Source organism: Capra hircus, chromosome 18 (genome assembly GCF_001704415.2).
Source record: "Capra hircus breed San Clemente chromosome 18, ASM170441v1, whole genome shotgun sequence".
In the NCBI taxonomy this organism is placed as follows: Eukaryota; Metazoa; Chordata; class Mammalia; order Artiodactyla; family Bovidae; genus Capra; species Capra hircus.
The window spans coordinates 14,854,229-14,877,177 of record NC_030825.1 but is presented as its reverse complement, the minus strand read 5'-3'; the positions used below and the strand labels follow the sequence as shown (position 1 = coordinate 14,877,177).

Sequence of the window (22,949 nt, the reverse complement as noted above, 5' to 3'; positions counted from 1 at the left end):
AAGTACGGAGGGCGCGTGGGAACCTTCTGTCCTCATCCGTGAGGTCCACCCGGAGCCGTGGTGACTCACGATTTCTGGCGGGTTGGATGCCACCAGCCCCGCCAACCCAGCTGAGCGCTCCATGGACACAGGGCGGCGCCTGCCCTTGGGGGGTGGGGGGAGATGCCTCCACTCAGCTGCTCACACTGGAGCAGCTGGGAATGCCCAGCCTTCTGCCACTGATGTGTTTTCAGGTGACCCTAATAATTGACACCTGACTGCCTTCCCCAGCTGCCTGGGGTTTGGGGGAGCCCCCTTGGCTTACTTTCCCAGCCCTGTAGCTAGTAATGCCTCCCAAAAGGGCCAATGACATCACTCGTGAAATGGAAGCAAAGCTCAGAGGCACAAATGAATTTATCATCTGCCTTTTCTATGACTTGTGCGAGGCAGAGGAGGGGGCCTTGAGCCCCATCTCAAACCCTGGAGGCACCGCCAAGAAGGGACGCCCAGGCCTGCTCCACCCCCTCGAGGATGTTCATCCTCAGAGACCATAAGGCCAACCTAGTGCTCCCTGGAGGTGGGAAGGCTGGATAAGGGAGGGGGAGTGGGGGTGCACACCCCACCCACCTTCCCAGGGCTCATCACCCACATGCAGCCAATGTCTTCTCCCTCCAGAACCCCGTGTGGACTTAAGGGGCTTCTCAGCTCTGTTGGTGGGAGATCCAGGTCCCTGTTGCTGAGCGGCCTCCCCAGAAAGGACTGCTTCCCAAGCTGTGAGAGGCTTGGTCAGGACAGGCAAACGTTCTTCAAGCTGATCCCAGCATCCCTGCTCCAGCATCCCCCCACAAGCTCAGTTAGAACAACTAGGGGTGTCCACACCCACCACCCGTGGTGAGCTGTCTTCCCTCACCCGCGACCACTCTGATGTTTCTGAATTAACCAAGACCAGAGTTTAGCGACTGGGGCAAAACTGCCTTCCTCAAAGTGCTCTCCAATTGTGGGGAGATGCTGGGAACAGAGCACCCACTCCCACGTCCAGCTCCTCTGGCTGGCCAGCATCTTCCCTGGTGGGTGGAGGCTGCATGCTCAGCAGGCGACAGCTCCCTGCACTTGTGTCTCCATTTCTGTGTCCCGCCCTCTGTGGAAATCACATCCAAGCCTGGGTCCTGGCCCCTGGCAGGAGCAGGTGTCCTTCCATCTCTGCACACAGGGTGTTTGGTTGTTTTGAGCCATTTGCTTGGAAAGGAAAACAGTGACTGGGAGAAAAGCTGATTCCCACAGCCCGAGGGCACTCTCACTCCGCTTTACAGCGATGAACGTGCTGCGGGCTGCTCAGTCAGGTGCCAGGGTTCTGGGCCAAGGGAGCCTGTGCTGAAGGGAGGGGGCGGGGGACACAGGAAATGGAGCGGTGAGTTTGAACCAGGCTCCAGCCCAGCGAAAAACTGACATGAAGGCGTGGCTGCACCGCATCCCCCGAGCCCCTTAGCTTCCACGAACCTGATACACATAAGCCTCTACAAAGCCTTTCCTCCTCCATCTTTCCTTTACTCTCTCGACAACTTGGAGACTGGGGGAATGTCACTACCATTCAACAGCTACAAGCATCAGGAAAACCTGCATAGACGGAAATGGACAAACTCCTTCTGCCTCTCTGCCCTCGCTGCCAGCCCTGCAGCGTGATCTCTATCCACAGAAAGGCAGGTGCAGTGCCAGGCGGCTCAGCCCCTCTGTAAATCCCCATTGCCTGCATGTGTGGTTCTCTGAAACCTTTGAAACATGGGCAATGTCTCCCTGGTTCTCTCATTAGTTAATGAGTGAAATAAAATCTCTGATGTGTGCATTTTGTACTGGTTACAGTCAGATATTTATCTTCTTTTTAAAATGACCCTTACCCACTGGGGTCTTACTGTCAGGAAATGGCCAGTGCAGCCCTGAGCCCAGATCGGCCCACTTGGCAAAGAAGAGGACAATGAACCGGTCTGGTGCATCGGTAATGTGCCGACCATCTGCATTTCATTTCATCCTCATTCCTCAGACGAGGAAGCTTAGGCTCAGCTGTATATAGAGATTAACTGGAAAGTGAACCAAATGCAGACTCTGCTCCTAAATCCATTACTGGCCCCAAAGCAAGCCCTCCACCCAGCACGGCCAGACACTGGGTCCTCCCTGCTGCCTGTGCCTGTGGCAGCTAATATGGGGCCCCATTCCCAAGGCCTTCACGCCTCTGGGCCCTGCTGTGAATGGCCCTCAAGGAAAACCCAAAGGCCCAAAGGACTGCCCAGCACTCTAGAGAAGACCCCCTGGAAGAAACACACCACCTCCAAAAGCCCTAAAGCAACTTTAATATAGAGATGCCGGTCAGTAACTAACTAGCCAGCCACAGAGAAAAACACATCTACAGGTATGATTGCCTAGAAAAGAAGGAAAAAGGAAGAAGAGGGGTGAGCTAGGCTGGCAGGGAGGGGGAGGGAGGACCCCTAGTGGCTGTCCATCAGTGGCCTGGGGATCTGGCTCCTGGTGTGCAGCTGAAACACACTGAGACTTTAGTTACTAGAACCCGCCCTGAACCCTCAAGAAAGTTTTAGACTTTAATGCTATAGACATCCTCTAGGGCTACAGCTTACAGTGCAGACTCCCGGGTTCTGCCCATAGGGATACCGGATCTGATCTTCTTGGGGGCCCAGCAATCTGTATTTTTGATGAAACTAGCTAAGGTAAATCTGCCATCCCCAGGATGGATAAAGGACTCCATGACGTTGAGTGAGAAAAACACTAAAATCTTCATTTTTTTCTACCCTTTAGTGAACTAGAGTGTTTCCTTCAAGTATGAACATCGGTCTCCACATGCAGTAGAGCCCACGGTGCCAGTGGGGCAGGGTGTGCTCAGCATGGCATCTGAGCCCAGGGGCTGCTGGGCACCACTCGGCCCTGTAAGAACTTATGAATCACTGGGTTTGCTCTACTGGGAATCTGTACTGTGATAGAGCTAGGCTCCTTGGTATGTCCAGAAGAGAGTTTTTACTTTATATGTTTAAAAGTCTCTATGATGAGAAAGGGTCCAGCACCCTAGCAGTCAGGGGCCCTTATCTGGGCCGGGACCACCCGCAGCACAGCCCAGGAACTGAGCTCCTGATGAGGGAATGAAACCCCCACCTTGGGTGGAGCCGCTGGTGTAGGAGCAGGGAGGGCCTCTTCCCCACAGGAACATGGCAGCTCAGAGATGGGTGTGGGGAAACTGGCCCTGAACACGTGACCAGTCTCTCAACTGTGACGCTGGGACAGGCCACCAGGTAGCACGACGTCATCCACAAGGGCTGGTAGCTTCAGAAGACATACCAGAACTCACCTCTGACCTGGCTGCAAAGGAGGGCAAAGGCCTCTGCATCCCCAAGCATAGCCTGTCAGAGCCTGTCAGCCGGAGACTGGGGCCCAACCAGAGAGGTCAAGGGTCTTACTGTAGGTCACAGAGCAGGACATGCACTCAGAGCCTGCAGCTTCCCTCCCTTTGACACCTGTCAGTGCTCCCAGCAATAGGGTTCCCCAAGGCCTGGAGACCTGCTCTGGCCACCAAGGCATGGCTGCGCCCTCGGGCCAGACTGGCTCTGCCTCTCTTGGCCTCCGCTGCCCGGGGGGCCCAGGCTGGGTCAGAATTCAGGAAAGACAATGGGCTACTCCCCACCAAGGGCTTCACGGCTGACCCACCATGGCGGGGACACACCTCACCCCAGCCATCTTCCGTAAGGAGAGCTGGATGACCCAGGGTGGACCCCAACTCGCCTGTGCTGAGGAAGGAGGGTGATGAAGGCCCCCAGAACGTGGCAGCCGGTCTAGTCATGGGGAGTGGGTAAGTGTGTGGCCTCCAGAATCAGTGTCAGGTTCAAATCCCTGCTCTGCCACTCACTGGCTGTGTGACCTGAGGCCAGCAGCTTTACCTCTCTGCGCTTCCCTTCCATCTTCTGTGTCTGGAACACATTAGTTGCTCAGTATCTGCTGGCTGGATGCTAAGTGTGCACCATTGATGGGAACAGCCACGAATGTTACTACGCTACACAACCTTCAGAACACTCGCCCACACAGTCCGCATTATGACTGGGTAGGTTACTCATCCGTTATCAAGGCTTAGCGAGACGGGGTCCCCGGCTCCAGCTAGGTCGAGGTCTTCCTGGAAAAGCCCCGCCTCCCCTGGGGTCTGACCAGCCTGAGTTCCCAGAGCTGCCTCGTGACTCAGATGGACTTAGTCACTCTCCAAGTGAAAAAGATTAAAGGGCGAAAACGAGAATTCATGGTGCTTTTTCTTTGGTTTTCCCCTTATTTAAAACTTTACTCTTTCAATAATGACAAATTCACAGGAAACTGACATGTGCCTATGTCTCCTCTCCCACTCCCAGCTCCCCTGCGTTAACAACCTGTACACACCTAGGAGGCGTCGTCGCTGCCAGGCTGGCCTAGGTCTCACACGTGTTTGGATTCCGTCAGCTCAGCAAGCACGTGTGTGTGGGTGCATGTGCGCATTTGTGTGCTTGTGTGTGAGCAGCTCTCTACTCACAGAGATCATTCCTTTTCACTGCCAAGTGGTTTTCCATGGAGGTGAAGGACACAGCTGTGGTTTCCAGCTTGGGCCGCTAGAAGTACAACTGCTGTGCATGTTCTCCTGTGAAGACAGGTCTTCATTTCTCGGGGATATAAACGCCCTGTGTCGTTACTAGACTGCATTTTCACTTTTAGAGGAAAGCGCCAAACCATTTTTACGAGGGCTGTGCCATGCTGCACGCTCCCAGCACGGCCGAGACTTGGTTCTTCCCCATGCTGCCAGAACCCAGTGTTACCAACGTGAGGACGCAGCTGTTCTGCCAGGTGTGCGGCATGTCTCACTGCAGGCCTAACATGCATTTCCCCAGGGACTCATGATGTTAAATGTCTTTTTGTGTCCCATTTGCCACATCTCTCGGATGAGGTGTCTGTTCATGTCTTTTGCCCATTTCAAATTGGGTTGTTTCTTACTGTTGACTTTTGCGAGTTCTCTGTATATTCTGGACCCAGATCCTTTGTCAGCGCTGTGATTTACAACCTTTCCTCAGCCTGGGTCTTGTCTGTCCATTCTCTCCACAGCATCTGTCAATACTTTGACCAAGCCCGTTTGATTGGGGTCAGTACCTTTATGACAACCCTTCGAGGGGCTGTGCTTTGCAACGTCAGGTCTCAGAACTTCACCTGGCCCAGGTCCTGAAGATCTTCTCCTGTTCCTTTTTTCTAAAGTTGTGTCATTACCCATTTTACCTTCAAGTCCGTGACTCACCTTGTGTTTACTACAAGGAATGCATGAACCAGAGGGGCTCTCAGAGTGTAGATCCCAGACCAGCAGGAGCAGGACTGCCTGGGAACGTGTGAAGCATGCAGGTTCCTAGGACCATACATGCCATCAGGACAAGACACCCGGAAGGGGCTCCCGCTCTGTTCCCCGCCACCAGCAGTTCTCATGTACCAGGGCTGAGTGGCATCCCACTGGGTGATTTCACAAGGGGCTGGGCTCAGACATCCTGTGAGAGCTACTTCCCACCCTAAAACGTTAATGTTCCACGTGGTTTCTTCCTCGGAGGGTGTGTATTTCATAGCTGAGTGGGGAGGACAAATCAAGATCACTAACAAGAGGATCGAGGCCATGTGGTGTGTGCCTTGGGGACACTGTTTTATGGCAGAGGGTTTTCTGGATTCACCCCCACATGGGCGGCCACCTCTCAGGACACCTGTTCACATCCACCAAGTGTATGCAGGTAAGATGGGAACTCACTGATAAAGCCCCCAACTTAGGGGTCAGGAATGTGAACACAACACCCACATGACCTGACAGGTCCAACATCAGAGGCTTAGTCCCCTGCCTTGTATGAGGACCCAGAGATTATGCATGGCCCACCTGGACAATCCATCCATCTCCATCTCCAATCCTTTATCTAATCACACCTGCAAAGTCCTTCTGCCATGTCAGGTCACATATCTGCAGTTCTGGGGATCAGGATGGGGGCATCTTTGGGGGCCACTTTTGGGGGCCCCCCAGTCACCTCACCTTAAAACACAAGACCTTAAAACATGAGACCTGCCCTCAAAGGCCCAAGGGGGCAGAGCGCACAGGACATGCACACTCTGTGGGCCTGGCAAGGTCAACACAGCAGTGGTAGTAGGGACCACTGCCAGAGAGAGAGCAGTGGCCACCTGGTGTCCACTCTTCTGGCTGGTAGGGCACTCTCTCTGGGTCTGCTCAGGATAAATGGCCCCCAGGCACTTAAGCAGGATGGGGAAGAGCCTCAGGACAGCCCTGCCTGCCTGCCCACTGCAGAACAGAAGCAGCCGCGGTAGAGTCAGAGGTGGGGGTGACATCCTCATTAGCCCAGACGGGAGCAGACTGACCGTGCACTCCCCGCTCTGGTTGTCTGCTAGCTGGGTTTCTTTTTAACGGGAAAAACTGACTTTCCAAGAGAAGTGAGTTAAGCAGGAGGTCACAAATGCATGCGTGAGTATGGGGACCTGGCAGTGGGCCTCAGACACCTGACTCCCCCGAGAAGGCACCTGGCCTTCTCATCCAGCCTCCTCCGTGGGTGCTCACTGTACTTGCTGTCCCTCCAACAGAGGGACACTCCTTAGAAGCCCCAACTGCCAAGGACTGTCTGTTAGTTGTGAGCAGGGGAGGCGCCGGGGGCAGGGCGGTGGGGGACGGGCTCGTAATTCCTCTGCAATGCGCTGACTTCAGAGGTGCGAGGGCACATGGTGGGGGCTGGTGGGGGCTGGACCCCGGCCCGGCACTGGCACCCATCCACGATGCTCCCTCTGTAGGGACCCACCGGCCAAGAAGGAAACGCACTGTGCTGGCCCGAAAGTCACCAGATGTGGGGAGGCAAGAGATTCTGGTTATTAAATCCTCGATTACTCAGAGGGGGCTGACCTGGGAGATGACTTCCTCACAGACTCCCTGAAACCAGCCTGCTGGGCCTGGGTCCAGACTCCGCCTGCCTGAAACTTGGCCTGGTCAGCACAGCTGGGCCTAAGGACGTGTCTTTCCATACACACACACACACACACACACACACACACACACACACACACACAGATTGGTGCAAGGCTTGCCTTCTGAGTGTGCCTGGCCTTAGCTTCCAGGATCCACTTTTCCCTTTCAACTAAATCTGCCACCACACAGCTCACTATCATCCCTTACCTAGCCCACAGCAGACATCATCAATCAATCACCAAATCCCAGTCAGGGCTTTGGAATCTTTTATAACACAGTGCTTTAGGCAGGTCCAGCTGAAATGACACATATTCACTTATCTTGCCTGAGGTTGCTGTTTGCTTTTGAATGCACACTTCATACACTATTTTGAAAAAGTTCCCCAGGGTCCCCTGGAAATCCCTTTTGCACTTTCAGAAGTGGAAATTCCTCTCCATGTCCAAGTGCTGAGGGAAGCCAGCAGAGTCCCATGGTTAATGGTGAAAGCTGGCTGGGCTGTTAACTTAGCAAATCTGGCAGAGATGGCCACGGGTCCTGAGCCTTCTGTGTTCATTTGTCACAACATGGAGAACAGGGCAAAACATGAGGTCTCCATGAGAAAACATGAAGCGGTGCCCTAGATGAAGCTGGAGGCTCCTCCTAAGTTTCTGGATGCCTTCAGGGGCTCTGGTGGGAAAGGCCAGGGGTCTCACCCAGAGACACAGGCTGCCACATGGATGTGCCTTGAGGATGTGATGCTGAAGGAGGCGGAGAGACACAAAAGCCAAATACTGTCTGATTCTGTTCAGGGGGAAGGCCCAGACTGGTAAATCCATAGAGACATTGAGAGGGTTAGGGGCTCCAGCCACTGGGGAGATATAGTGACTGCTGATGGGTTGATGAACATATTCTGAAATTGTTAGCAGTGAGGCTACTGCATCACTCCACAGACTGACGGAAACCAGAAAACTGTACTCTTTAAATGAGTGAACTGTATGGTACGTGAGTTACAGCTCAAGAAATCTGATTTTGTTTTTCTTTACGATTACATCTGGGAGGCAGATGACCCCTCTCCAGCACAGCCAGGTTGCCAGCAGGCTCAGAGCTTCTGGCCAGGTGGCCTTGGCAAGTGTCTTAACTGCCCTGAGGTCCAGCTTCTGTGACCATTGAGGGGGCTAAGATAACTCTCCCTGTGGAACTATGGGGCCTCTGATGAGGATGAAAAACCACAACAGCAACAACCTGGTGCTCAGGAGCAGGCCTGATCCCAGAGACAGAGGGAAGGCCCCTCTGACCACTCCTAAGGGCTGTGCCCACCCCTCGCCCCCCATGGGGCAGGGTCCATGGCTCCCATGGTGGGAGAGCAGCTCCCTGCAGAGAAAGGGAAGCAGGCTCCTACACCCCCATCCACAAGAAGCCAATGCAGTATGTGTGGTGGGGGCTCTGGGGAGGAGGAACAGTGCCCCAAACATGGGTGGAGAACACCCAGCAAGGTTAAAGCTGGTCCCCAAGAGAGAAGTGAGGGTGGCTTTGAAACTTGCTCAAATGAACCCTTCATGGACCCTTCCCCTAACAGAAAGTCCCCTCCCAGAATTCCCACAAACAATCCAGGACCTTCTCTGCCTAGCTGGCGCTCAGTGGATACAGGTTTCTGTGGACACACACACAGTATGTGGGAGATGGACTAAGAAAGGCTTCCTAGAGGCTCACATTTCCATCTGTTTCCCCAGTAGATCACATCAGTGCAGATTCATCAACATCCTAGACTCTTTGCATTACCTACATAGTAGATGGTAGATAAATATCTAACCCTGTTAACTGCTGGATCTTAAACACATAACAAGTTCTGACATCTTAAAAGACCTCCAGCCAGGCCTCACCTTCTGTTTTCCAGGGCGGCATTCAGTTATACTGGAGAACAACAAGAAGGGGTAAATGACTTAAGCACAAAATGTGGGACTTAACGTTCAGAGCCCTGCAGTTAATAATTCTGCCACTGACTAGGTATGTGTCCTTGGTCAGGATCTTAACCTCTCTGAGCCTCAGTTTCCTCATCTGAAAATGGTAGTTGCAAAATCAAATGAGATAAGAAGAAATAAAAGCATAACATACTTAAAAACCTGCAGGAACACTGTGAATTATTACTGTCATGGTTACTATTACTGTTACTACGTCACTAATATTGTTACTATGTTATTATCAACTGTTACCATTCCAGCTCTGCAGGCAACAGTATTTTCAAATCTTCTCTTTCATCTCTTTACCATTTAAGAGGTGGGGTTTTGTATTTTAATTTAAAAACTAACAGAAAACCCCCCAAACCCATGGGGGTGGGCGGCGGGGGGGGGGGGGGGGGGAGGGAGGGGAGAGGCACCCTTCCCTGCTATGGAAGCCTGTCAGTGAGGGTGGTGGGTGCCGCTGCATGTGTGGAGGTGCCCCTCCAGGTGGTTCAAAATCTCCGCATGGAAACCGCGACTGTCACTTTCACTGGTGGCTGACTGTGTAATGGGAAACAGACACATCAAGAAGCACCAGGAAGCGAAATGTTTTGAAACTTGCTCAAATGAAGCCATTACCAGAAGACGGGTCCCCCCATGTATCATAACATGGTTTGTTATCCACAGTGCAGACTGGTGACAGGTTATATGCCACTGACTGAGAGGACCCCATTCTCCCCACTGTGGGTTGGGGGACCCAGCCCCGTCTCCACACTTTCTCACAACAGCCATAATGAGATGCACATTGAGCATAAAGTGTCACTAACTAGGCTTGTCTGCAGCACATCCAAGCCTGGGTGCCGAGACAGAAGACAGTTACCAGGGACGCGACAGAAGAAGAAATCTGGCAGCGAATAGAAGGCCTTAAGGAAGGAGGGAGCCCTGACTGTGTGGTCAGAGCAGAGACAGCAGGCGGACCTCTACCCACCAGACGAATCTGCCTCTGGGCTCTGGCTTTCCGGCCAGCACTCTGAGTTGTCAACAGGAAAGCAGAATTCTTTGTTTCGCCGTAAAGATGTTTCCAGACTGCATTTGTTGCCACGACTTGGTTGCGAGTCTGAACGCATGAGTAATAAGAAGACAGGGATGGCTCTCAGAGCAGCACACACCAACTCCTCATGAAAGCGCTGCGTTTCGGACGCCCCTGCAGGCCCCTGGGCCCCCCCCCCGGCGGCACTTACCCTGGCGGCGGCCGTGGCGGGTCTGCCGCGTGTCCTGCGGGCGGCTGTCGACGTGTCCTCACGACTCCGCGCGCCCAGGTGCCGACGGAAGCCACGGGGTGGCCGGCGCTGCCTCTCGCGGCCGCTTCGCCCTCGGCTGGGAAGTCTCCAGTTCCGGCGGTCTGGGATTCCCTCTCCGCCCCCCACACACACTTAACCCTGCTCGTGCCTGACGGGTCGCACGAGCCAGAAGAAGCCCCGGCTCGACGAGAGCTCGCCCGGTCCCCGCCGGGCTTCCCTCCTGCTCCTGCTTCGTCAACTGAACCCTGTGCAAGCAGCCGGAAGATGCTCCTCCGCAGAGCTGGCCGGTCTCTCCACTCTCTAGACTGGCCCCCGGGCGGCGAGGGCGCACCTGCCGCCGGGGTTCCCGGCCCGCGGGTCTGGGGCGGGGGGCGCTGTCTTTGGCAGGGCTTCTGTGGGGGCTTCCCTTGGAGCATGTGGCGGTTCAGACCCGCCCCTGGGCGCGGAAGGGTGGGAGAAGCGCGGCCCGTCGGCCCCCAGCCTCCTCCCGTTCCCCTCAGATGTTCGGCTGTCACGCTGCTTCAGGCCCGACCTCGTCCTGTCAGAAGTCGACAGCACCCCCAGCCAGTAATCCCCGGGGGGACTGTACGTGCCCGCTGCGGGGGGGGGGGGGGCGCGAGGGTCGCCTCTCCTCCGAGCTGCGCACCCCACTGCGTCCCGAGCTGCCCGTTCTGTCCTTTCACCACAGTGTCCGCCGCTGTCGTCAGCCACCACGGAAACCGACTCCGAGAGCTTAACACGGCCATTGCTGACCCGAGACGGGTCCTGAGCCCCCACTGCCCGCCCTGAGCCCCCACTGCCCGCCAGGCGAGGCTTCCCAGCCGGAGCAGGAGTGGAAGCCGTCAACTACAGCCCTCAGGGGACAGCAGCCCCGGGGGAGAACGCCCCGCCCTCAGGGGACCGGGCGCGCCCACGCACGCATGACACGCACGTCTGCCACAGACGTGCCCACGCACGCATGACACGCAGGGGCACGCACGTCCGCTTCAGACGTGCCCATGCACGCATAACATGCACGGGCACGCATGTCCGCCACAGACGTGCCCACGCACGCATCGTGTTTACGCACAGGCGAGACGCTTGACACGTTTGCTCACGCATTCCCATTCACACGCGCTAAGGCACCACAGGCGCTCACGTTCTTACTCCCTTCTGACAGCGAGGACCCTGTGAGAGTGGTGGTTATAACTCCTGGTCACACAAGGGTCCCGTGATCCTTCCGAACGGTCTCAGGAATCCTCCCTTCTTGACTAAGATTCCATAAGGACCCTCGGCAGCCATTAGACTGGAAGCCTGAAAAGGCGCCTCCCCAATCATGGTTCTGATTCCTGGTTCCAGAGCTCTCCTTAGGTGGAGAGCTCCAGTCCACGGGGCGAGGCCCCTGAGGTCTCCTTCAGTGGCTTGCCCTGCTCCCAAGTGGAAGAAAGGGGTGAGACCCACCCCCTGGGGCCTGAGAGGCAGCCCTGCATAGAGGTCTGTTGGACTGCCACCTACAGGCCTGCAAGCCTTGTGCTTGTTCAGTCTTGAGACCCAAAAAAGAATCGAGAGTCAGCAACAGACATCGCTGGTTTAATGAGTAGGGGGCGCTTACATGTCTAATCAGGGTCCGGGAGACACCCCAGCATGTGGGCAGAGGGCAGGCAGGACCAAGGTGGCAGGCTTCACTCCCAGGGAGAAGGGGAGGTTAGCAGTCATAGGGGGAACTGATGGGCTTATTGGTTACCTGCAGAGGGGCATTAGAACAATCACCTTCTGGGACCTGGGGCAAGTATGCAGGAAGGTCAGGCCTGTGCATAGGGGGTAGGTAAAGCTGGCACTGGTTGGACTAGGGATGGCCACCATGTCAGGTCAGACCCTGACTCTGAAGCCAGCTGCCTGGTTCAAACCTGATTCCACCATTTGCTGGCTGTGCCGCTTAAGGCAAGTTGCTTAACCTCTCTGAGCTTCAATGTACAAGTACACGAAATTCAGTTGATAATGGTACCTCTTTCTTGGGGATTATGTTCGGGGTTAAATGACTTGTAGCACACGGAACATTCTTGGAAGTGCTATTAATATCACTGGCATTCAAAGGAGAGATTCCCTCATCTCCTGGTACTGATGCTCCCTGAGAAGCCCTATAGTTTGAACACGTAAGAGCTGGCCCTGGGCACTCAGACATATGATGACAGTCAACCTGCTGACATGTGTCTGCAGCCCTGAAAATGTTTCAGACATTTGCTGCAGTCACTCCACAGGCACTCCTCTAGGGGAGGAATTCCAGATCCAGGAAACATGTTACAAGGATGGTAAATAACTGGAAATGAAGGGTCCCCAAATCGGAGCGGTGGTGGGGGGCGGGTGGGTAAATTAGGAAACATCAGGACACGGGTAGCCTGGTGCTCATGGGGTGATGCTTGAGTGGCTATTGTTACCTTGCCAGGTTTGTATCTGAATATATGTTTTAGATATAAAATTAATAGATGTAATATACATTAATACATATATTCAGAATTCTACCTAGAATAGACAATTGTCTATTTAGTCTATTGTCCAGAATAGAGGAACAATGCATTAAAATGAGTAGAGTTTTTAAATCATCTTAACTGATGTCTAAGACATTCAGTCCTGAACTGGTGGTGGGGGAGAAGACTGAATAAAATACCCCCCAAACTTTAATCTTAGTGTCTGGGTGGCAGAATTACAGGTGGTCTTTACCCTCCCTGTTCTTCCTACTGTTCTGTATTGCTAAAGCTCTGTACAGTGAGCAGGACTGAATCCCAAGACAGCAGCTATTTTGGGTGGAGTGTCCAGGGAAGGCCCCTCCAAGGAGTGGCCAGGAGGGAGCCGGGACATAGCAGGCTGAGTGTGGCACCTGGTCAGGTTGGCGAGGCACCTGGCCGAGCTGCTGTTGTGATTCAGTCAAGCGTTCACCTGGGGGCTGGGTGGAGGCCCCTGGGGGACGTGGGTGGCCCTGCCATCAGCTGACTTGAGGTGGAGATCCCCCTTCAGGATGGGGCGAGGCTCAGCCACATGGCTGAATGGCTTTTGGAGAAAAAGGGGGGTTTCCTCGAGGGAGGAGAAATCCCACCTTTGGGCTAGGGTTGTTAGGAGCAGCTAGAACACCTGGCTGTTCCCAGGTGCCAGCCCACAGCTGTGTGCACCAGGCCCTGCAGTCAGTCTCTTTCTGTATAAAAACGGCGCACAGCTTCCATCCCTGGGAGAGCCCTGCCCGGTGCCAGACCGGACCAGTCTCTGAGTAGCTACTGTGTGAAGGGACCTCGTGAGTTAATAAAGCGCAGTGGTCCCTGTGGGGGCTCCTTCCTCATGACTTCCGTCCAGCTGGGCAGCTGCGCTCTGGGCAGGTAGAACCTCTGTGGTCGTTTACAGAATCAGTGAACTGCCCTGTTTGTGGCTGCTTCTATTTTAAGAGCCCAGCCAGGCATCCTGCCCTCCGCACAGTGTTTCCTGGGGCACTTTTTCCTGTGGCAAAATGCGATTAAACATAAACCATTTCAGGTTAGACCGCCGTGTCCAGGAAAACCATTTCCTAAGATGTGGACTGCCTGATGTGTGGGAATCTCCTTTTTAACCAAGTGCTCTATGTTGTAAACAAGGCCTGAAAACACTTTACAAGCATCAGACTGGCCAGTGTGAGCCAGCGGTTTCAGCCGCGGCCACATTCTGAACATCCGAGTAGGTCTGAGCCTCCACATGGGATGTGTCCCAGAAGCTGAGCGGGTATCTGGCTGGGGCGGGCACTGGGGGCTTCCAGCTCTATGCGCCACTTCCAATGTGTGGCAGAGGCTCAGAACCTCTGGTCTACCCATAAGAACTCTGATTTAGGCGTTCTCAATGAAGGCTTTTCCTTCATGGGGCAGACACAAGCAGGCCCCGTGCTAACAGCTTGCCCTATCTCGGGGAGGAGCTGAGACCCAAACATGGGCTCCCAAGCTGTGAAGCTGCTAGTCTTGTTGTCAGGTGCTAGCTGGCTCAAGGCCCTGCGGGCAGGAGTGGCCCCTCCAAGCAGGTCACCAATGCTGGTGGGAGTGCCGTTACCCCAGGGTGAGTAAGAGGGGCCCTAGGCAGGGAAATGAGACGGTTTTGTCTGTCCTGGGCGCACCCCCATGTCTATGGTCTGTGCAGGTCTGTATGCGTGTTCCAGTCACTCCTGCTGAGTCTGGTCACCGCCACACTCGGCGGCTTCTCTCATGCTGTCAGCTGGCCAGGCCTCTGGGGAGGGCTCAGCTGGGCAGTTTTCACTTGGGCTGGGATATGAAGCCGTGGTCCTATGTCAGCTGGGGCCATGGCTGGACTGGGCTGGGAGGGTCACTTCCCATGTGGCTCCAGCGCATGCTGGCATGCGGTGTCTCTGCAAGTGGCCCTCTCTGTGGGGCTGCCACCATTCAGGAGGCCAAGGTGGAGGCTGCTGAGCCTTTTAGAGCTTCAGTCAGCTCCACCGTGTGCTCTCGGTCACACAGACCAGCCCTGATTCTGCATGGGACGGGGATGCTGACCAACAGGTGGGGTCCATGGGACCACCATGGAGGCCAACCACCACAGCGCCGTCGGGGAGGGCGGGTTGCGAGAAAGCAACGGGAGGGTCCAGGGAATCACACTGACCAACCTGAAAGTGACCAAATTAGACACGAGGGTGATCGGTGTTGAATCATGAAAGGTCAGGGAACAGTGAGCTTGCAGAGCCTAACTCAGACTCCACGAGCCAGTCTTAGCCCTCCCACTTACCGTGTGGGGTGGGTTGTGAGCGCCACAGAGCTCCCTTGGCAGCAAAATGGGGACCACACGGTGCCTGACCCCCTTCTACTCCTATGTTTTGGAGATGGAAGGGGTGACAGAACAGCAGAGTGCCAAAGGGTGATGCTGTTTTCATTTACTTACTGTAGTGAGTGACAAGGCCCTTTAAATATGTGCAGCTTTGCTGTGATAAACTCACACACTGTACGTGTGGTTCAGTGGTCTGGGTCTGCCATCACCACGAGACTCAAGCAGACATTCGACACCTGAGCAGGTATTTTCAGGCCTGAAGAGAAATACCAGTTAAAGTAGCTCCGTAGGGAACTGCTTGCCCCTGGAGGTACACGGAAGCATGAAGCTCGGGGTTAAGTTTGTTCTACTGGTCCCTACACTTTTCCTGGCCGAGGAAAGGCAGGGATGCCCATGGTGGGAACCCAGCGGTGCCCAGGGTTGGGGGAGGCTCCCAGCCTCAAGGGAAACAGGACAGGGCTTCTGGTGCTTTCTGCTCTCCCACACGCTCCCTAGTCCTCACTCCTGGTCCCCCAGATGGCCCTGCATCCTCCACCCACTAGATATCAGTAGCATCCCTGCCCACCCCCAGCCAGCTTCCATCTCCCCAGTGTTCAGACACTGACCAGTGTCCCCTGGAGGGTGCAGAACCATCTGATTGAGAATCATGAGGTCCTCCTATGACCCACCCTTGTCCCTCCATTCGCCAGTAAGGCTCTGGCACCCGTGGCTTGTGAGTGAGAGGACTCCACCAGCCCCACTGTGAGCCAGGGAGGAGCCAGGGACTGGGCCGGCACTCAGGTGATCCTGGGCCTTGGGGCCTAGTCCCGGCTGCAGAGAAGCTTGGGAACAAAGCAAACTGCACCAAGTGCACAGGGATCCGCCTGCAGAGCTCGTGATAAACCCAACAAAGACCAGACCCAGGCCTACAGTCAGCTACGCCCACGGCGCTGAGATCATCCTCCAATACTCGAGGGGGGGAAGCACGGCAGTGATAAGCTGGGTCTGGGCTTTGGGGTCCTGGAGCTGCCCCAGGCTTTCCGGCCTGGCCGGCATGAGTCCTCACTAGGCAGGCCGCCCGCGGGTGGGCGGAGAGAGCCTGGGACTCCACCGAGAGGCCTCGCCCCACGCCCACTCACCTGGCCAGGAGCCAGGGCCCCTGTGTGGTCACACCCGGAGGTCCTCGCAGGGAGCAGGGCCAGTGCTGGGGCAGCGAGGGGGCCGGGCCCCGAGGCTCACCTCGTCCGGGGGACAACAAACAGGGAATGTGCTGAAGACCAGCCCCTGCCGCCCACATCCCAGGCCAGAGCCCCTCATCCCTCCCGCCTGGCCCTTCAGCCACAAGTGCCCACAAATCGGGGAGTTGATGACTAGATGGAGGACAAACTCTGGTTTTGTGAGGCAACAGCTTACGTAACTCTGGGGTCCTTCTCAGGAAAAGCAGTACCAGTCCCGGAGCCCAGACTGGCACGGCAGTGGGCACCCTGGACCCCAGGCTGGCACGGCAGTGCACACCTGATGCTGGAGATGTCCCAGAGAGCCACTGGTGCGTCAGGCCTGGGCGCTCAGACCCTCCCTGGCCGCTGCCCCCACACCCAGCACAGCTAGCAGTGCTCAGTTCTACCAGAAGAGACAGCAAACCCCCATCAGCACGTCCCACCAAACCCAGATGCTCCCTCTCCCCGGCCTGCTGCCCTGGGGCAGGCCCCAGACGAGCCGGAGCCGCTGCTCTGCCGGTGCCAGGAAGGGAGGTGATGTGGGGGGTGGAACGGTGATCATAACCAAATGTAGCTGAGACATCGCCGAGCACACTTTGCGGATGGTCACGGCCAGGGGAGCGCAGCCTCAGAGGCCAGGGCAGGGTTGCGGGTGGGGGACAGGAGCCCCTGCGGGCACCTCCCGGGGTCAGCAGGGGCTCAGGTCCAGCCGGGCAGCAGGGCTGTCTGCAGCCAGTCCTCCCAGCTCTGCCCACCTGGGTTTGCAGTCTGGTTCCAGGGTGACAGCCAAGTCCTCCTGGAACCCCAGGCTGCCATCCAGCTGTGCAGGTGAGCCAGGCTTGTCCAGTTCTCTCTTTCCTTCCCTACCCCACCCCTGGCCTCCTCTGGGCATCACAGACCCCCTGCCAGCCCTTGACCCTCTGCCCCTCCATCCAATGAGAGAGCAGCTGACCTAGAGACCCGGCCTGGGCACCCAGCAGCCGTGCTCACAGCAATGACGCTCCCTCCTGCTGGTGCAGCGCCCGGGACCCTTTGCCTCACCTCCTCCTCCCGCAGCCATGAGGAACAGGAGGAGCCAGGCCTGAGCCAGAAACGCTCCAGGTGAGCCTCACTCCTTGCAGAGCCCACCAGCTCGCTGCCCCAGGGCTTTGGGTGTGCATTTGCAGGGTGTGCATTTGCAGGAAGGCATAAGCGAGGGCGGGTGGAGTGCGAGCCGTGTCATCTGGCACTGTCTTAGAACAGGGCAGTGGGGTAAGGGGGTCTTTGATGCCACTGGAGTGGGAGCCACAGCCTGACCCACCTCCCAGTTTTCCTGCAGAGAAATGGGCAGAGAGGAGGAAAAGGGCAAAGAGGAGGCATGGCTCAGGGACGCCCCACTCCGCCTCTTGTCCTGAACAATGGATACCATTGCCGCCGACTCCTTCCTCTAAACCATCGGCTCCGCTGTCCCCAGCTCCCTCAGGAGGGTCGCCAAGCTTCTCAACAGCCCCTGGGCCCACGGGAAACCGCAAGGCTAATAGGGCAGCTGGGTCCCGAACGGGGATGCTGGGGGTTCTGCTCCATCCTGCCTGGCATAGAGGCCGCGCCCCGCCTCCCGGTGCCCAAGGTCAAGGACAAAACAGGGTTCCCGAGTTAGCCAGCTCTGGACACAGAGGGAGGGGCTCCCTCCGGCCCCTGTGTGGATCTAGGCCCTTTATTACCCCCTGCCTGGCGCAGTTCGGAAAGTGGAACCCGTGCCAGGGTTACTGCCCAGCGACTTCAAACACTGGGCCCTGTGGGATGGCAGGAGAAAGGCCCTTCTGAAATGAGACTCGCTGGGGCCCAAGGAGGCCTACCCAGGTGAGCGGGGGGTCTGAGTTTCGAGAAAGCCCACCCAGGCGGGTCTGAGCAGAGACCTCAGAATTTCCTGGCATGTTCGTTTGTGCTGCAACCAGAGGGTGTGTGGGGGTGAGAGAAAGCAAGGGTGGGGGGGACCTTTCAGGGAAGATTGTGTAACCAGCGTACCCCTGGCCACGTTTCCTGGATATAAAATAAAATCTCAAGCCAATGTGTCTCTCGGTCCCAGCGAGTCGGGGAGCAAATGATCTCCTGCCTGTGGGTTGCTGGGTCTGCTAGTATTCTGCATACATTTTTTTTCTCTGAGTAAGATTGTTCTGTGATTTTCTGTCTCTACTTTATCTTCCGAGGTTTGATGCCAAAGATATATGAGCCTCATAAAATGAGCTGGGAAATGTCCCATCTTATTTTCTGGAAGAGTCTGAGAAAGGATTGGATAAGGCCTTCTTTGAGCGTTTGGTATAACAGTCTTCATTTTGGCTGTTTTCTCCCACTTTATTTTCCAGTTCGCCAGTGATCTTCACCGCTCTGCCTGATACCTACACAGTGAATTCTTCACTTTGATTTTTCTATTACAGTTGTAGAATGACCGTTGTGTACTCTGAGACAGTCCCCAGGTCAGTTTAAACTCTCCCTCTGAACAGGTAAGCAGGTGGCAAGCCTGGGCTGAGGGCCACACTCGCGGCCCGCTGTGTTGCTCTTGTCTGGGCAGCCCTTACCTGACAGTGTGCGGGGCAGTGAGTGTGCAGAACTGCTTGTGGATGAAACTCCACGTTGCCTTCCTTTCTCTAGGATCGTGTTTGCTTCAGTAGGCATTGGGGACCCAGCAACTCAAGACCTCGGCAGCCCCGCTCTCCAAGAGGAGGCCCCACCCTGCGCCCCCTTCCTTCCCTGCCGTCTTTTGGATCCACCTGATACTTTTCCTCACGGCAACTCCCTCCCTATTAGTTCAGAAGCTGTAGCTACTGCCCCTGGTCTTTTAATGGATGGGGAATTACAATGTAATGGATTGAATTTATTAACTTCCTGCCATCTTTCTGAAAACTCTCTCCAGCACACTCTTGTTATTGTTCAGTCACCCAGTCGTGTCCAACTCTTTGTGACCCCGTGGACTGCAGCACACCAGGCTTTCCTGTCCCTCACTATCTCCCAGAGTTTGCCCAAGTTCATGTCCACTGAACCAGTGATGCCATCCGACCATCTCATCCTCTGAAGACTTCTTCCTATACGCACGCTACTTCTTGCTTTTCCTTTTAAGCCCCACAGACATTACTTTCTCCTGTGCGGTCCATTTTCTAGACAACTCAACACATTTTATCACTTTCTTCCCCGCATCTCAGGTCTTCCATCCGGGCCCACTTTCCTTCTGCCAGAAGTGCAGGTTTTAAAATGTTTTAGTGCAGGCCTACTGACAGCACATTTTGGTCCTTTGTGTGCTTTATTATTTTTAAAACAACAACAACACTTTAAACACTTAACACTGGTTAAGAATCCACCTGCCAGTGTAGGGGACATGGGTTCCATCTCTGGTCCATGAAGATCCCGCAGAGCAACTAAGCCTGTGCTCTGCGACTACCGGGCCAGCACCCTGGAGCTCAGGAGCCGAAACAAGGGAAGCCACTGCAATGAGAAGCCCGAGCACCACGACTAGCAAGTGGCCCCTGCTCACCACAACTAGAGAAAGCAATGAAGACCCGGTGCAGCCCAAAACGGCGTATACCAAACAGCTGCTACCGTTAGAAAAATGGTAATAAGGAGGCCTACAGCACGTGCAGTGCGTTGGGCCCGGCTGCCCTCTCAGCGTGCCTTCACGACTCCTCCACGTCACAGCCCGTGTTGGTGCTTCCTTCCTTCCCTTTATGGCCGAGTGACGGTGCTGCCGTGCAGGTGGACCTCTGCTGAGGGACGCTCAGCAGCTCCCAGCCTCTGGCCACTGTGACCAGCGCTGCTGTGCACGTGTGCCCATGTACAATGCATGGTGTCCACTCCCCCGGGTGCGCCCCTCGGGGTGGAACTCTGGCCAGACGGGCACCGTCACCTGCGTTGCTCAACAGCTGTCCTACTAAAGGCCCAACTCCGCGTGGATCATCCCTCTACGCCTCTGCTTCGGACGTTCGCTCCCCCACCTTCCTCTCTGGCTGCTTCTGCGTCGTCTCTGTCTTCAAGGTTCTGCACGTCCCAGGTGTGGCTTTGTCTGTGTTTCTGCTCAGAATCTGCTCTGCTTCCCGAATCCCCTCACCGTCACCTCCTTCTGTTCTTTCCTCTGGGATCAGACACGTTACCTGCACCAGCTCCTTCCTCCCACTTCACCCCTCAGGCCTGGCCTCCGAGTGCCCGTCCCTGGAGGGCAGATGGGGACGGGGAACACAGGGGTGCTGTGCCACAGCGGGCGCCACCCCGGACCACCCGCAGCCCACGGCAAGCCTCAGCATTATCAAGCCCAGGATGGGGTCGGGTGAAGGCAGGTCTGAGGGGACACCCAGGAAGGCTCCCCCACAGCAGCGCCGTGGCCATGTTCCGAGTCAGTGAGCACAGCTGCTGTGGGGACTTCGCCAGCTAACCGACGACAGGGGCAGAGCAGGCCAGACCCGCTGGCCATGGTTAACACCAACCCCCTCGTGGGCTTCTTTGTGGAACTCCTTTCCTTTTCTGCCCTTCTCTTTCCTATTTATACACAACACGGCTCCTTCAGACACGACTTCCTCCAAGGACCCCCCAAAGATGGAACATTCTGGGGCTGGAGGCCATGTCAGGCCTGGGGTGATGCTGAGCACCCAGAGGAGGAAGACGCAAGGCTGGCTTGGTTGGGGGGGTCGGGGGGGTCGGGGAGCGGAACGCCCGTGTGCGGGGCGGGGAACAGGGGGCCCCGTGTGTGTGGGGTAGGTGCTGGGGAGAGGGGGGCGGTGTGCGGGGCTGTGGTGCTGGGGGCGGGGGGGGGGGGGTGCGGGGGGGCGGCGCCGGTGTGTGGGGTGGTGGTGCTGGGGGGGAGGGCGGTGTGCGGGGCAGTGCTGGGGGCGGGGTGCCACCGGTGTGTGTGGGGGGTGATGCTGGGGGGGTGCCGCCGGTGTGTGGGGTGCTGGGGGCAGGGTGCCACCGGTGTGTGTGTGGGGTGGTGCTGGGGGGGGTGCCAGTGTGTGGAGGGTGGTGCTGTGGGGCGGGGGGGTGCTGGGGGGCGGTGCTGGGGGGGTGTGCCGCCGGTCTGTGGCAGGCGGTGCTGGGGGGGTGGTGTGCCGCCGGTGTGTGCAGGGTGGTGCTGGGGGTTGGGGGTGGCGGTGTGCGGGGCGGTGCTGGGGGGGTGAGGCCGGTGTGTGTGGGGAGCGGTGTGGGGGGGGCGTGCCGCCGGTGTGTGGGGGCGGTGCTGGGGAGGAGGCAGCTCCCAGGAGGAAAGACTGCGACAGCTGCCGTGGTCATAAATACATTTATTTCATGTATTCCATTAGAAATGCACAATTATAGCGCTGAGCGCATCCATCCCCCCTAAAAAAGTAGGTAAGCAACGTCTCCATCAAAATCATCAGTCGTCTCCTGTGAACATCTATCCTTGTTACACTGAACAGATCACACAGCAAAAGGTTTCTGCTACTCCATTTTTTTTTTTCGATTTTCTTTTTTGTTATAAACACCATAGCAAATTAAAAAAAGCTGTTTGAACAGAGAAAAATATCGCAGTTCTTGATTTCCAGCGTGCACTTGACGCAACCGCACTGTGCTTCCCGCTCCTTCCCTGGACGTTCCAGGAGATCAAAAGAAACAGGGTCTCCGGGCGGGGGTGGCAGGGGCTACCATTGTCTTCGTTTCCCAGGGCACTCTCCCCATGGACGGGTGCTCGGATGCACTTCAGCAGCACGCGGGCAGGCCCCTCCCGTGCGAAGCCGAGGGGTGGGCGCGTGTGAACGGTGTAGGTGGTGGGGGCCAGCGTGCAGGGGTCAGCACGCAGCGGCGGCGTGGCTCGGGTCTGGGCGGGTCAGCAGCCTCACTGGATCTGGATGGCCCCGTGCTCCAGCTGCATCTCAGGCTGCAGGGTGGGCTGCAGGGCGTCAGCCGCCTGCAAGAGGGGAAAGGGCTTTCCATCAAAGGGCCCAGGCCACACCCGGTCACAGACATGCGTGGTTTTCAGGCACAGAGTAGAACACACACCTGGGCTGGTGGCCCAGGCACTGACAGACCCGGGGACGCCGAGGTCCCTCTGCAGGGCCTCCGCTTTACCCCCACCGGCCCACCCACTCACCCCCCAACAAGTGCCCAGCACCCCACCCCCCACCAACACTGGGTTCCATTCCCACCCTGCTTCTCACTGGGGGCACCCTCCAAGTCGTCATCATATTCACAGGTTTACGATAAGTCAAAGGGAAAAATACAGTCTTAGAGTAAGTCACTGACCATGCGTCTCAGCCACCAAGAATGGGGCCCCCAGAGAGAGACGGTCTGGCAGTTTTTGGGACTCCCTAAGCCACTGGCCAAAGGTAGTGGAGGTGGGCTCCCCTGGCAGGAAGTTTAGCTGGGTGGCTCCTGGGGCCACACAGGGGAGGCAGAGGCCCCAGTGGGGCTGGTGCTGCTCCTCCGACTGTGGCTCAAGGCTGTGCTTTCTCAGTGCAAACGTCCCAAGGACATAACAGCATTTCCCGATAGTGGGGGTGGCGGGAGTCGGGGTGTCTCCCCGCCCGTCTGAGGGCTGGCTCAGCACAGGGCTCCTCCAGAGGGGCTGGGTTTGAGGGTGCTCAGGAGAGCATACCCGTGTCACCCCCGCCCCAGCAGTCTGAGCCTGACCACACCCTGACAGACCCCGATGATTCTGCCTGTCCTACGGGCTTGGGCACCACACGGGAGTCCAGGTCTGGCTCCCCCAGACCCAGGGGAGGTCATGATGGTCTCCTGACCAAGCACCATCACTGGGGGTTACAAACCCACATGCGGGCCTGCAGGACCTCGGACCCTGGGCTGGCCCTGCCCCGACCCGAGG

The 22,949-nt window shown here is 56.6% G+C and overlaps 1 protein-coding gene and 2 long non-coding RNA genes across 10 annotated transcripts in view; 1 reads left to right on the top strand and 2 right to left on the bottom strand.

The window, feature by feature from the left end:
* LOC108637961 overlaps positions 1–10,386 on the bottom strand; it is a 120,725-nt gene extending 110,339 nt beyond the window's left edge. The window contains exon 1 of the long non-coding RNA XR_001919436.1: positions 10,134–10,386. This is a non-coding gene — a long non-coding RNA (uncharacterized LOC108637961). The remainder of the gene's footprint in view (positions 1–10,133) is intronic.
* On the top strand, positions 16,723–18,959 carry LOC102168566. 2 transcript variants are annotated; one of them, XR_001919581.1, is made up of 4 exons: positions 16,723–16,981; positions 17,173–17,254; positions 18,496–18,606; positions 18,782–18,959. It is a non-coding gene; the product is annotated as an uncharacterized LOC102168566 (long non-coding RNA). The 2 variants fall into 2 exon arrangements; XR_310669.3 differs by having other exon boundaries at positions 16,723–17,254.
* BANP (BTG3 associated nuclear protein) overlaps positions 21,392–22,949 on the bottom strand; it is a 71,392-nt gene continuing 69,834 nt past the window's right edge. For 6 of the 7 annotated variants that reach the window (XM_018061833.1, XM_018061834.1, XM_018061837.1 and 3 more), the window contains one exon: positions 21,392–22,034. In XM_018061833.1, coding sequence (XP_017917322.1) covers positions 21,963–22,034 — 72 coding nt within the window. In that variant the 3' untranslated portion in view covers positions 21,392–21,962. The remainder of the gene's footprint in view (positions 22,035–22,949) is intronic. The other variant, XM_018061836.1, reaches the window with a different exon arrangement.